The sequence below is a fragment of the Salvelinus alpinus genome, chromosome 8 (assembly GCF_045679555.1).
Source record: "Salvelinus alpinus chromosome 8, SLU_Salpinus.1, whole genome shotgun sequence".
Lineage (NCBI taxonomy): Eukaryota > Metazoa > Chordata > Actinopteri > Salmoniformes > Salmonidae > Salvelinus > Salvelinus alpinus.
The window spans coordinates 54,853,974-54,868,610 of record NC_092093.1 but is presented as its reverse complement, the minus strand read 5'-3'; the positions used below and the strand labels follow the sequence as shown (position 1 = coordinate 54,868,610).

At 42.4% G+C, this 14,637-nt stretch overlaps 1 protein-coding gene across 1 annotated transcript in view; it reads right to left on the bottom strand.

Annotated features, from left to right (window-relative positions):
• Positions 1-2,095: 2,095 nt before the first annotated feature.
• The window catches only part of LOC139583294 (WW domain binding protein VOPP1-like), a 56,780-nt gene continuing 44,238 nt past the window's right edge, over positions 2,096-14,637 (bottom strand). Inside the window, exons 3-5 of the mRNA XM_071414202.1 lie at positions 11,949-12,026; positions 7,404-7,537; positions 2,096-5,745 (exon numbers count right to left, since the gene is read on the bottom strand). Of these exons, the coding sequence (XP_071270303.1) occupies positions 5,558-5,745; positions 7,404-7,537; positions 11,949-12,026 (400 nt within the window). The 3' untranslated portion in view covers positions 2,096-5,557. The remainder of the gene's footprint in view (positions 5,746-7,403; positions 7,538-11,948; positions 12,027-14,637) is intronic.

The following is a 14,637-nucleotide window of genomic DNA, read 5'->3' as shown; positions in this document are numbered from 1 at the left end:
AAGTAACCATCGGTCTTATGTAACCATACGACACATAGCATACTAAATGGAGTGTGTAGGATTTACGTACAGAGTAATACGAAATGCTCTGTGACCAGGTTGTTCAGCCAGGAGTTGGAGAGTCTGAAGAGCAAATGAAAATGGTAGGAGGGCATCCCAGCTTCAAGTGGTTTGAGTTTACATCCTATGTCAGACAGGCTGAGAGAAAAAACCTGTGTCCGTGGGAACCAGGGCTATCGCTCAGTGCAAGCCATTTCGGTCTACCGTGTCCACAGATCAATTTATAAGTGAAATTGTCGGTCGGTACCAGAACCACGCAGAAATGTGGCTTCTAGCAAATGTAATGCAATAAGCAAAATACATGGATACCATTTTATAAAATGTTTAGGGAGTGTCACATTCTTTGTCAGAATAGGAATGAATGAAAATACTAAACAGTTTTCCATCCTGAGAATATTTAAACAAATGTGACCCAGTAAAAAAAAATTATATATATATTTTTTTAAATTCTCAAAGCTGGACTGAAGTGAGACGGCAGTCACGTACAACTTTAAAGTGAATAAATCAACACCAACTTTGATCAGAAGGAAACTTTATTAACCACATCTCATTGGATGGATAATTACTTTTTTTTTGTAGTAACATAAAATGGCAAAAACCAACCGACCGCTACCACAGTCAAATAAAATCCTCTAGCTCCACGATTTAAACCTCTGTTGCATAGTTAAAATTATTTAAATAAAAAGTCAGATTAGCCAAATGTCTGCACAACATCCAATACTAAACACTTACCCTACTATAGATCACCCTTCTTGGTTCTGCTCTAATTGTGTCCATGTACACAGTTTGCCAGCTATCTACAAATAGACTTGAAATGTCCACGAGGATGTTGCTCTATGACAGTAACGGTTGGTTAGTTGGATCTGGTCAACAGATCTTATGGTCTCATATCCTGCAAAGACAATAGTCACCTCTCTTAGGACATTTTCACACGATCGTGTTCCTTGAGGGTTTGGGTGCCTGTTTCACACTAGATGTCAACAGAACACATCCTGGTACTCCCCCCCCCCCCCCTCCCTAAATCGTGGGTCCATACCAGGGTCTAGGAACTACTCAACCAATTGCCAGTCACATGGAGTCTTTACTATACACATCATGTAGAATGGTTGTCTTGTGAAATGTGTTATCTGAAATTAAATGCGTCCAGATTTATACATGAAATCATTTTTTTTACCAATTTACAGAGTTGTACCTAATGCAGGACCAGTTGACCAATAACATTCTGCTTGTTTGAACAACTAGGCTACTGAAAGTAGTAAGATATGCCAGCTGTGCTCCTAAGCAACTTTGACAAGCATTTCACCCGCAATAACATCTGCTAAATATGTCTATGTGAAAATAAAGGAGAGCCGCACACTCTAGGAGCTCAGATGAGCTCCTAGAGTGTGCGGCTCTCCTTTATTTTCAAGTTTTCTACTCCGCTAGCCAGCACCGCGCCTAAATAGGTGTGCGTTTTTCTTTTTCTGCTAAATATGGTCTATGTGACCAATAACATTTCATTTGAAGAGTGCCGTTAGCGTTTGTGACTACCACTACATTTTCTAGAGATTTGTTGCAGCACAGAAATTGAGAATCCGTCAGTTCTACCAGAGTATGTCATTAGTCAACGCTTCCCATACACAGTGTCTTCAGAAAAGTATTCACACCCCTGGACTTTTTCCCCCAAAATTGTGTTACAGCCTGCATTTAAAATTGCTTAAAATTGAGATTTCTCCCTGGTCTACACACAATAATCCCATAATGTCAAAGTGGAATTTAGGTTAAGAATATATTTGACAAATTCATTCAAAATGTGTCATGTCTTCAGTCAATAAATATTCAACCCCTTTGTTATGGCAAGCCTAAAGTTCAGGAGTCAAAATGTGCTTAAGTCACATACAGTGGGGAGAACAAGTATTTGATACACTGCCGATTTTGCAGGTTTTCCTACTTACAAAGCATGTAGAGGTCTGTAATTTTTATCATAGGTACACTTCAACTGTGAGAGACGGAATCTAAAACAAAAATCCAGAAAATCACATTGTATGATTTTTAAATAATTAATTTGCATTTTATTGCATGACATAAGTATTTGATCACCTACCAACCAGTAAGAATTCCGGCTCTCACAGACCTGTTAGTTTTTCTTTAAGAAGCCCTCCTGTTCTCCACTCATTACCTGTATTAACTGCACCTGTTTGAACTCGTTACCTGTATAAAAGACACCTGTCCACACACAATCAAACAGATTCCAACCTCTCCACAATGGCCAAGACCAGAGAGCTGTGTAAGGACATCAGGGATAAAATTGTAGACCTGCACAAGGCTGGGATGGGCTACAGGACAATAGGCAAGCAGCTTGGTGAGAAGGAAACAACTGTTGGCGCAATTATTAGAAAATGGAAGAAGTTCAAGATGACGGTCAATCACCCTCGGTCTGGGGCTCCATGCAAGATTTCACCTCGTGGGGCATCAATGATCATGAGGAAGGTGAGGGATCAGCCCAGAACTACACGGCAGGACCTGGTCAATGACCTGAAGAGAGCTGGGACCACAGTCTCAAAGAAAACCATTAGTAACACACTACGCCGTCATGGATTAAAATCCTGCAGCGCACGCAAGGTCCCCCTGCTTAAGCCAGTGCATGTCCAGGCCTGTCTGAAGTTTGCCAATGACCATCTGGATGATCCAGAGGAGGAATGGGAGAAGGTCATGTGGTCTGATGAGACAAAAATAGAGCTTTTTGGTCTAACTCCACTCGCCGTGTTTGGAGGAAGAAGAAGTATGAGTACAACCCCAAGAACACCATACCAACCGTGAAGCATGGAGGTGGAAACATCATTCTTTGGGGATGCTTTTCTGCAAAGGGGACAGGACGACTGCACCGTATTGAGGGGAGGATGGATGGGGCCATGTATCGCGAGATCTTGGCCAACAACCTCCTTCCCTCAGTAAGAGCATTGAAGATGGGTCGTGGCTGGGTCTTCCAGCATGACAACGACACGAAGCACACAGCCATGGCAACTAAGGAGTGGCTCCGTAAGAAGCATCTCAAGGTCCTGGAGTGGCCTAGCTAGTCTCCAGACCTGAACCCAATAGAAAATCTTTGGAGGGAGCTGAAAGTCCGTATTGCCCAGCGACAGCCCCGAAACCTGAAGGATCTGGAGAAGATCTGTAGGGAGGAGTGGGCCAAAATCCCTGCTGCAGTGTGTGCAAACCTGGTCAAGAACTACAGGAAACGTATGATCTCTGTAATTGCAAACAAAGGTTTCTGTACCAAATATTAAGTTCTGCTTTTCTGATGTATCAAATACTTATGTCATGCAATAAAATGCAAATTAATTACTTAAAAATCATACAATGTGATTTTCTGGATTTTTGTTTTAGATTCTGTCTCTCACAGTTGAAGTGTACCTATGATAAAAATGACAGACCTCTACATGCTTTGTAAGTAGGAAAACCTGCAAAATCGGCGGTGTATCAAATACTTGTTCTCCCCACTGTAAGTTGCATGGACACTCCACAGTAAGAGTATAACGTGATTTTTTAAATCATCTCTGTACCCCACACAAAAGTATCTGTATAAGGTCCTTTAGTCAAGCAGTGAATTTCAAACAGATTCAACCACAAAGACAATGAATATCCCTTTCAGCATGGTCAAGTTATTAATTAGGCTTTGGATGGTGTATCAATACACCCAGTCACTACAAAGATACAGGCGTCCTTCCTAACTCAGTTGCCAGAGAGGAAGGAAACCTCTCAGGGATTTCACCATTGTGACTTTAAAACAGTTACAGAGTTTAATGGCTGTGATAGGAGAAAACTGAATATGGATCAACAACATTGTACTTACTCCATAATACTAACCTAAATGACAGAGTGAAGAGAAGGAAACATGTACAGAATAAAAATATTCCAAAACATGCATCCTGTTTCCAACCAGGCACTAAAATAAAACTGCAAAAAAATTGGCAAAGCAATTCACTTTTTGTCCTGAAAACAAAGAGTTTTGTATTGGATTTGCCCCAAACATCGCATTACTGAGTACCCCTCTCCATATCGTCAAGCCTAGTGGTGGCTGTAGAATATTTTGTGTAGATCGTTGACACAAAAAAAAGACAGATCATTTTAATCCCACTTTGTAACAACTAAATGTGGAAAAAGACAGGGGATGTGAATACTTCGAAGGTACAGTATACAATGTCCTTGAGCTCCTCAGTGAAACGTGATCCAGTTGCAACCTGCATGCATGCGGAACAAACGCATTGATTTGAGTTAATCCTCATTCTGGTCGAGCTCCTTACTATACAAACTGAAGTCCAGATCTCTGAAAAACCATGGCTGAACCTCTGTGATGGTTAAAAAAAAAATCTGGCTTTGAGTGGAACTGGATTCTTAGAGAATATGGCATTGGCATGTCTAGGGTGAAAGCTGTTACTGACTGAAATTGGTCTCAATGGAAACCACATGACTTGGTCTCAATTTGGAGTCCGGCTGGTTGATTGGATTTCTTGCCGATCCAGAGGGATGAATCGCCACAGTCCGCACAGTAGGAATACACGCGTCCATAATGTGAATTAACCCCAAAGAAATCTGCCTCTCCAAATTACCGCTCTCTCCAACGCACATAATAGGTCTGATAAATCCAGGTCCGTTTCCCTCCTTCACAGCGATCAGACTTCCTGCCCGGAGTGTTTATAGTCACAGGATTCAGGAGAAGACAAGCAGCCCAATTAGTGTGGACGCAAGTCAGCCTCCTAACAGAGTCTTTAACCATTAAAGCTATTTAAAACACCTCGTGTTTTAACTTCTCCAAGGTGGCTTTCAACTCCAATTTGCTGTCACTCGTGTACAGTTTTAGACAGTGTCTGTTCTTATGCCCTGGTCCTAGGTCAGCTTACTCTACCATAATGCTAAAATGAATCTGTTCGTCTAAAAGCAATGTGCTGGTCCTAGGTCAGCTTACTCTACCATAATGCTAAAATGATTCTGTTCGTCTAAAAGCAATGTGCTGGTCCTAGGTCAGCTTACTCTACCATAATGCTAAAATGATTCTGTTCGTCTAAAAGCAATGTGCTGGTCCTAGGTCAGCTTACTCTACCATAATGCTAAAATTATTCTGTTCATCTAAAAGCAATGTGCTGATCTTGGGTCTCCATTGAAATTCCTCAGTTTAGTGTCATTTACAGGAGTCCGAGTGCCTCACTACAGATCAGGTCACAGACCATGCTCATCAAGATGGCACTGCCAGCAGAAAAAGACTGGTATATATAATTATGCTTTTGTGTAAATTAGAAAGGATGAATGATTGTGAAAATCCAAACCATGGAGACATATTTAGCCGGTCTGTATCCAGGTCCTCAGGAAGGACAGTTAGGTGGTTAGTTTCCTGTGACCTGGGTGACCACTTGGGCTGACAGTATAACAGTGGACACTGTGGCTGTCCCCTCCTGTCCTTGTCCGTTCTGCTGGTGATGTCACAACGAAGGAGAAGGAACGGAGGGAACGCCGCTGAGACTTACTTCTTCTCTGGTGTCCGGAAAATCTGTTCGTAAGGCGGGGGTGGGTGGTTGCAGTACGAGGGCGGTGGAGGGTAGTCGTTCATCATATGGGCGGGGCCGGGCTGGATGGGGTAGACGGGGCTGAGGGGGGAAGTCATGACGCCGCCGGGGTCGCCATAGCCTACCATGCCAGGCTGCTGGGATACTGCATGGGGAGGACATAGAAACCACTGTTAAGAGTGCAAATTCAGGTCTGTGTGAGTCATGTGATTTGTTGATTCAAATAAAGTAGTTAAAAATGTTCCTCTTTCCGCCCTCTTCTAAACAGCTCAAGGGCCCCCCGTTAAGTGTTCTGAAACACAGGATGCAACATCAAATATTCATGACAAACATCCCACATCCCAAAGTTTTTAAAATATTCTTAAGTATCAAAAGTATTAATCGTTTCAAATTCCTTATATTAAGCAAACCAGACGGCATCATTTTCTTGTTTTTTATTTACGGATATTCAGGGGCACACCAACATCATTTACAAATTAAGCATGTGTGCTTAGTGAGTCTGCCAAATCAGAGGCAGTAGAGATGAGCTCTTGATAAGGGTGTGAATTAAACCATTTTCCTGTCCTGCTAAGCATTCGAAATGCAACGAATACTTTTTGGGTGTCAGCAAAAATGTATGGAGTAAAAAGTACATCATTTTCTTTAGGTATGTAGTGAAGTAAAAGTTATCAAAAATCTAAATAGTAAAGTACAGATACCCCTTAAAGTACTACCAAAGTAGTTTTTTATTTTAAGTAGCTTTACACCACTGCCTAAATATATGATTTGGACTAAGAGCGGCTGCCTGGCTCTGCGTGTGTTTATCATCAGCAGCCATTTTAATTATCTCACTGCACCTGGAATAAACATAATTAGATCTGATTAAACACCCCCCCCTCCCTCCCCGCTGGGTATCTTATCTCCTGCAACACTGTGAAGGCCAGTAAAGCTGTCACTGCTGATAACACAGGGGGGTAAAATTGGCACTTTGAATCAAAATAACCTGTGATTCGGTCTCCTTCAGCGATGTCTTAATCAGAATGAAACCTGTTTGACAGATATCACCCTGCTCTAGAAATGTATTTCTGAATACTTGAACATAACGGTACAGTATTGATAATCATTGCTAACCCCCAAAACAGTTATACTAGCCATACTCAACTGGCAGACCGCAGTTCTGGATTCAGACACAGAACGGGATCAATGTGGACTGCGGGTCCCGACGTTAAATCATATTTTTTTAGGAACTCAGTCAGGTTTTCACATTTCTGTTGTTGACAGTTATAATAGTAGAAGGCACAAAGGTGCAATATGTGAAGTTTATCTCATGTCGTTCACTGACAGACTTTGGAGAGATATTTATAACCTGTCAGAAATGCCCTGTTGATCAACTAGCCCATGTCAGCAAGATAGCTGGACAGCCTAATTTACTTATCTACATCTTGTAGTCAATCATGGCCAAATTACATGCTGCTGTATCGTCCAATCATGGGGCAGATGTAAGTCACGTGTTTTGCTGTCGGGTGCCGCCATGTGTTTGCTGGCGTATCACGTGACTTGTATCTGCTCTGTGATTGGATGATACAGACTGCAAGGTTAGTGAAGTTTTTGGGGCTCTTTGCACCAGAAACGGGCTACAAATAACTTTAACACAGAGGTTGAAACCAAATACATCAACATATGAATTTGTCTTGCAATCTCAAGGAGAGAAAATAGAACATCTAGGTTGCACAGTAATATTGCTAACATTTATCACAATGGGGTTAAAAGAATTGAGAGTCCACTTCCTGGAACCGCTCGTCTATGCCGTATACTCCCACTGACCTGGCGTGGATACAGGCTGCCTGGTAAAGGAGACGTTGAAGGCGTGCTCGTCGCTGAGGGGCGAGGGGTGAATGCACCTGCGGAAGAAGATGCCCGCTCCGCAGCAGAATAGCACCCCCATCATCAGCATCAACCTGGAGAAAGGGGAGAGAAAGAGAAGCAGTCAGAGTGGGACATGCATTGAAGTATGAAGTTAAACTGGCAGCCATTTTGTACTGTTTTGCTATGGCTTTAGTCAAATCTAGTAAGAAGGGAATATTTTATTAACGTAGTAGTGTTTCCAACCTCAAGAAAGCAATGACCTTTGGCTTTCACATGGAATTGTTTATTTACATCTGAAAAAATATATACTTTCAACCCATATGATCTAGTACACAATAAAAGTAAAATAAAACATTTATAAAATTAGCTTTTTCATACTTTACAGTGCATTCGGAAAGCATTCAGACCCCTTGACTTTTTCCACTTTGTTACGTTACAGCCTTATTCTAAAATGTATTCAAATAGTTCCCCCCCAACATCAATCTACACACAAAACCCCATAATGACAGAGCAAAAACAGCGTTGAAATTTTTGCAAATTTATAATAAAAAAACAAACTTCAAATTTACATAAGTATTCAGACCCTGTACACAGTCCTTGGTTGATTACAGCCTTGAGTATTCTTGGGTATGACACTACAAGCTTGGCACACCTGTATTTGGGGAGTTTCTCCCATTCTTCTCTGCAGATGTTCTCAAGCTCTGTCAGGTTGGATGGGGAGCGTCGCTGCACAGCTTATTTTCAGGTCTCTCTGGAGCTGTTAGATCAGGTTCAAGTCCGGGCTCTGGCTGGGCCACTCAAAGACATTCAGAGACTTACCACGAAGCCACTCCTGCGTTGTCTTGGCTGTGTGCTTAGGGTCGTTGTCCTGTTGGAAGGTGAACCTTCGCCCCCAGTCTGTGGTCCTGAGCAGGTTTTCATCAAGGATCTCTGTACTTTGTTCTGTTATTCTTTCCCTCGACCATGACTAGACTCTCACTCCACCGTGCTTCACAGACGGCGCCAAGCACTCCTCCAGCATCTTTTCAGCTTCTCACGAATGTTCTTCTTTGTGATCCGAACACCTCAAACTTAGATTAGTCTATCCATAACACTTTTCCAATCTTCCTCTGTCCAGTGTCTGTGTTCTTTTGCCAATCTTAATCTTTTCTTTTTATTGGCCAGTCTGAGATATGGCTTTTTCTTTGCAACTCTGCCTAGAAGGCCAACATCCTGGAGTCGCCTCTTCACTGTGGACAATGAGATTGGTGTTTTGCGGGTACTATTTAATGAAGCTGCCAGTTGAGAACTTGTGAGGCATCTGTTTCTCAAACAAGACACATTTTTTCATTTGACCTTTATTTAACTAGGCAAGTCAGTTAAGAACAAATTCTTATTTTCAATGATGGCCTAGGAACAGTGGATTAACTGCCTTGTTCAGGGGCAGAACGACAGATTTGTACCTTGGCGGCTCGGGATGTTCTTTAAAAAACTAGGAGATTTCTAAGTGACCACAAACTTTTGAACTGTAGTGTATATCTGACTAAAATGATCCATTCCACTGACTGCACTGGACTAGTGATGCAGGTATTTTGTTAAATTATATAGTTTCCAAGGAAAAACATATTAGAACTTCCAAAATCAAAATGTCATGAGAACACATGTTGACTGATACCACACAGCCAGTCCTAATCATGTTGACCGAGGAGAGTGATACCACACAGCCAGTCCTAATCATGTTGACCGAGGAGAGTGATACCACACAGCCAGTCCTAATCATGTTGACCGAGGAGAGTGATACCACACAGCCAGTCCTAATCATGTTGACCGAGGAGAATGATCCTACACAGCCAGTCCTAATCATGTTGTTGACCGAGGAGAGTGATACCACACAGCCAGTCCTAATCATGTTGTTGACCGAGGAGAGTGATACCACACAGCCAGTCCTAATCATGTTGACCGAGGAGAGTGATACCACACAGCCAGTCCTAATCATGTTGACCGAGGAGAATGATCCTACACAGCCAGTCCTAATCATGTTGTTGACCGAGGAGAGTGATACCACACAGCCAGTCCTAATCATGTTGTTGACCGAGGAGAGTGATACCACACAGCCAGTCCTAATCATGTTGACCGAGGAGAGTGATACCACACAGCCAGTCCTAATCATGTTGACCGAGGAGAATGATCCTACACAGCCAGTCCTAATCATGTTGACCGAGGAGAGTGATACCACACAGCCAGTCCTAATCATGTTGTTGACCGAGGAGAGTGATACCACACAGCCAGTCCTAATCATGTTGTTGACCGAGGAGAGTGATACCACACAGCCAGTCCTAATCATGTTGTTGACCGAGGAGAGTGATACCACACAGCCAGTCCTAATCATGTTGTTGACCGAGGAGAGTGATACCACACAGCCAGTCCTAATCATGTTGACCGAGGAGAGTGATACCACACAGCCAGTCCTAATCATGTTGTTGACCGAGGAGAGTGATACCACACAGCCAGTCCTAATCATGTTGTTGACCGAGGAGAGTGATACCACACAGCCAGTCCTAATCATGTTGACCGAGGAGAGTGATACCACACAGCCAGTCCTAATCATGTTGACCGAGGAGAGTGAAACAAGAGTAAACAGCAACAGGTGATTATAATGTGTTACATTTGTCTTAGGCGTCTCACAGTACGGACTTGCAATTTATTGCCCTGCCACATCTGCAGTCCTCATGCCTCCTTGCAGCATGCCTAAGGCACGTTCACGCAGATGAGCAGGGACCCTGGGCATCTTTCTTATGGTGTTTTTCAGAGTCAGTAGAAAGGCCTCTTTAGTGTCCTAAGTTTTCATAACTGTGACCTTAATTGCCTACCGTCTGAAAGCTGTTAGTGTCTTAATGACCGTTCCACAGGTGCATGTTCATTAATTGTTTATGGGTCATTGAACAAGCATGGGAAACAGTTTTTAAACTGTTTATCTGTGAAGTTATTTGGATTTTTATGAATTATCTTAGAAAAACAGGGTCCTGAAAAAGGGAAGTTTCTTTTTTTGCTGAGTTTAGTTAAGTAAAGGTAAAACATTTTTTTTAAAGTATGGTTCCAATTGTTTTCCCACCGTTCATTTTTCCCCCATAGGGGATTTTAGAAACACTGTGTTTTGTGTAGGCTTACCCTGGTGTGACATTTTGATAACCGTGTTAATCTCAGGCAAGGTGACTTTTATCAATATATTTGCCTGTATTTACCCCCCCATATTTAAATGCTAATGTGGCTATCATAAAGAACTACAAATGCCATGATCTGTACGAGACTGACGAATCGAGACAAATTTTATAAATCTCTGGATTAACCATCTAATGTTAGCTAAATTAAGGAATGAATAAATTGGCTACATTTCTTGTGCAAGTTTTAAATTGACACAATACCTGTTAGCAAAGGTGTCATCTAGAGATGACATGCAGGAAGGAGCTTGCAGGGATTTGTAGCTTTGCATGATGTCAACGTTGATGCTCATTAGCATTTTGGAATGTGAGAGTAAATAAAGACTAATATATTGATAAAAGTCACCATGTCAGAGATAACCATGTCACATTGTTATCAAAACGTCACGCCAGGGTAAGCCTACACCTGCGCTTCTCATGACAGACGGACCAGATGAATCCAGGAGAAAGCGATGATCCCTTATTGATGTCACTTGTTAAATCCACTTCAATCAGTGGAGATGAAGAATTGTTAAACCAAGAGACAATTGAGACATGGATTGTGTATCTGTGCAATTAAGAGGGTGAATGGGCAAGACAAAATATTGCAGTATCTTTGAACGGGGTACGGTAGTAGGTGCCAGGCGCACCGGTTTGTGTGTGTCAAGATCTACCACGCTGCTGGGTGTTTCACACTCAGTTTCCCTGTGTGTATCAGGAATGGTCCAAAGGACATCCAGCCAATTTCACACAACTGTGGGAAGCATTGGAGTCAACATGGGCCAGCATCCCTGTGGAATGTGACACCTTGTAGAGTCCATGCCTCGACGAATTGAGGCTGTTCTGAGGTCAAAACGGGGGTGCAACTCAATATTAGGAAGGTGTTCCTAATGTTTTCTACACAGTGTCTATTGGGATGATGCGCTTTGATGTCTTGAAGTTGGGTAGTAATTTACAGGTGCAAAAACGGTCTTCTCCTGTGGATAGGTTGCAGTCGGTCTTGTATGAATCGACAGTAAGTAAAGCGGCTCCAAACGTCACCCCATTTTCAACTGAGCTCGTACCACCGGGAGAGTAGTCATGGCGTGTGCCTTATTTGCATCAATGATTTGTTTACCACCAGATTGAGGAACGGTTGCCAGTCAGAGAGGTGACTCGTGAATGACCTGGACATGGTATTTATGTTCCAATAACAGCATTATTACAATAAGCCTTACCATTCAGCTAACGTCATGCATGCTTTTGATTGGACAAAACAAATAACACTGAAAATCTCTCCAAAAACTCTTGTCCAGTCCATGTATAGTCAGAGTTAAGATGGACTCACCAGAAGTACCATAGCCGCTGGATGGAGAGGGCTCGGACACAGCAGCGGGTCCCACAGCAGTCCTCGTACGAGCGGCATCTGAAATGAGAATGCAATCTTGGTAAAAAAAATAAATACTTTGTCTAGTCACATCTAGAAACAGAGTGGAGTGAGCTATATACACCGAATGTACCAAACATTAAGAACACCTGCTCTTTCCATGACAGACTGACCAGGTGAATCCAGGTGAAAGCTATGATCCCTTATTGATGTCACCTGTTAAATTCAATTCAAATCAGTGTAGATGAAGGGGAGGAGACAGGTTAAAGTAGGATTTTTAAGCTTTGAGAGATGGATTGTGTATGTGTGCCATTCAGAGGGTGAATGGGCAAGACAGAATATTTAAGTGCTTTTGTATGGGGCTATGGTAGTAGGTGCCAGGCGCACCGGTTTGAGTGTGTTAAGAATTGCAATGCTGCTGGGTTTTTCACGCTCAACAGTTTCCCATGTGTATCAAGAAGGTCCACCACCCAAAGCACATCCAGCCAACTTAACAAAACTATGGATAGCACTGGAGTCAACATGGGTTTCCCGGACAGAGTTTAAAAATCAGGACTAGGCTAAATTCTACTTAAATGAATCCAGAATAAAAATTGCTTAACTTAATTATTTAGATGAATTAGTTCTAGACTAGGGGGTCCCAGACTAAGGTATGTAAGGACTAACCAGTTAATCTTTGTGAAGCCTAATTAGCCTAAATAACAATGTGCACTAGTGCAGACCTGAAGATGCTTCAGAAACCAGGGATGGGAAACTAATACATAGCATTGCGTGGAATTGGAGGAAATCACCTAAACCAAACATAAAACGTAAAAAAATGTCAGTGGCTATGAAAAAAAAAAACTCCTAAAAAGAGAATTGTGCCGAAGCATCCAATTATCTTTTTTAATTTTTTTATAATAAAGTACTTTATGGGGACTGAATGCTGACTTAAGTCTGCCAGGCTTGCTAGGACAGACAAGATACAATTTCAATTAGCACTGAAGTGTGAGGTGTCGTGGCCTTTGGGCCTAACAAGTCTTTGAAGTCCCCTCCTGCTGTTCAAAGACCATCCACTGGCATTTCCTACAAGAAATCTGCCTCCAGAAATAAAATCTTCTCCCAAGTGGGTGTGACACCTACTCCCGTTGCCTGCTGCACTGCTGCTTGGATTCCACCTGGCGATCTGTTCACAGTCTGCCCTAGTCCGTCTCCCAGTCTGGTACAAGTACCCCCACCACACTCCCCCCCCCTCTCTCCCGTGCTTTCGCTCACCTCCAGCACACACACGCACTGTTGGGGCGAGTGACTCTGAACTTACAATGGCTAGCCTTAAGACATTATATATTTTTTTTTTCCCCTTGTGCATTTTGCTATTTGCCTCATGACAACTGCTTGCTTTGTTGACTATGAATTTTCTTGTTACCTAACCATGAGACAGACTGTTTGTTCCCACACTCGGGACTCTTGACTATTGGTTACACAGACTTTTGGCCTCACATCCATCCATGTTACCTGATGAAATTGCTGTACAATATGATCTTGTTGCCATCTAGTGCACATTCAACACTGCAGAACCCTCCCTGTCCTCTGCAGTGCCTTGATTATACTACTGCTGATGATATCTGGAAATGTGCATGTACACCCTGGCCCATCTACCGTTGCTAGCCCCAATTCTGACTTGTACTTGGAAATCTGGTTCTCAGATTTCTGCTCTCGTAAAAGCCTGTGTTTTCTGCACGTTAACACTAGACGCTTATTACCTAAAATGGATTAATTGAAAGTGTGAGTTCACAGCTCCAATCCAGATGTGTTGGTAATTACTGAGACGTGGTTAAGGAAGAGTGTTTTGAATACTGATGTTAACCTTTTTCGACAAGACAGATCTTCCAAAGGTGGGGGAGTGGCAATCTTTACCAAGGATCACCTTCAGTGCTCGGTTGTCTCCATCAAGACTGTCCCCAAACAATTTGATTTGATGGTTCTAAGCATTAAACTTTCAAATAGCTCTTTGTTGACTGTTGCTGGGTGTTCTCGTCCTCCATCAGCACCGGCCTGTACCCTACCTGCCCTAAGCTCTCTCCTGGCCTCTTACACAAAGTCTGAATTTGTCCTGCTAGGTGACCTAAACTGGGACATGCTTAAACCACCTGACCAAGTTCTAAGGCAATGGGACTCCCTAAATCTTTCTCAGATTATTACCAATCCCACAAGGTATGACTCCAAATACCCAGAAAATACTACTCCTCAATGTTATCCTCACAAATAATCCTGATAGGTATCAGTCTGGCGTTTTCTGTAATGACCTTAGTGATCACTGTTTTACAGCCTGTGTTCGTGAATGGCTGCTCTGTGAAACGACCTGTCCTGATTTGTCATAGATGCTTGCTAAAAAACGTTAAGGAGCAAGCCTCATGAACTGGCCTCTGTAAAATGGTATATGGTAATGGTATATGGGAATATAGTATATGGTAATGGTCTGACTTTCGTGATGCATCTGTTTGGTTGGAAAATGTTTTTCATGCTTTTGTATGCGGGGCGCTGTCCTCAGATAATCGCATGGTATGCTTTCGCCGTAAAGCCTTTTTGAAATCTGACAAAGCGGCTAAAAAATACACTTGTATTTTTTATGAATGTTTATTATGACTATTTCTGTATTTTGAATTTGGCG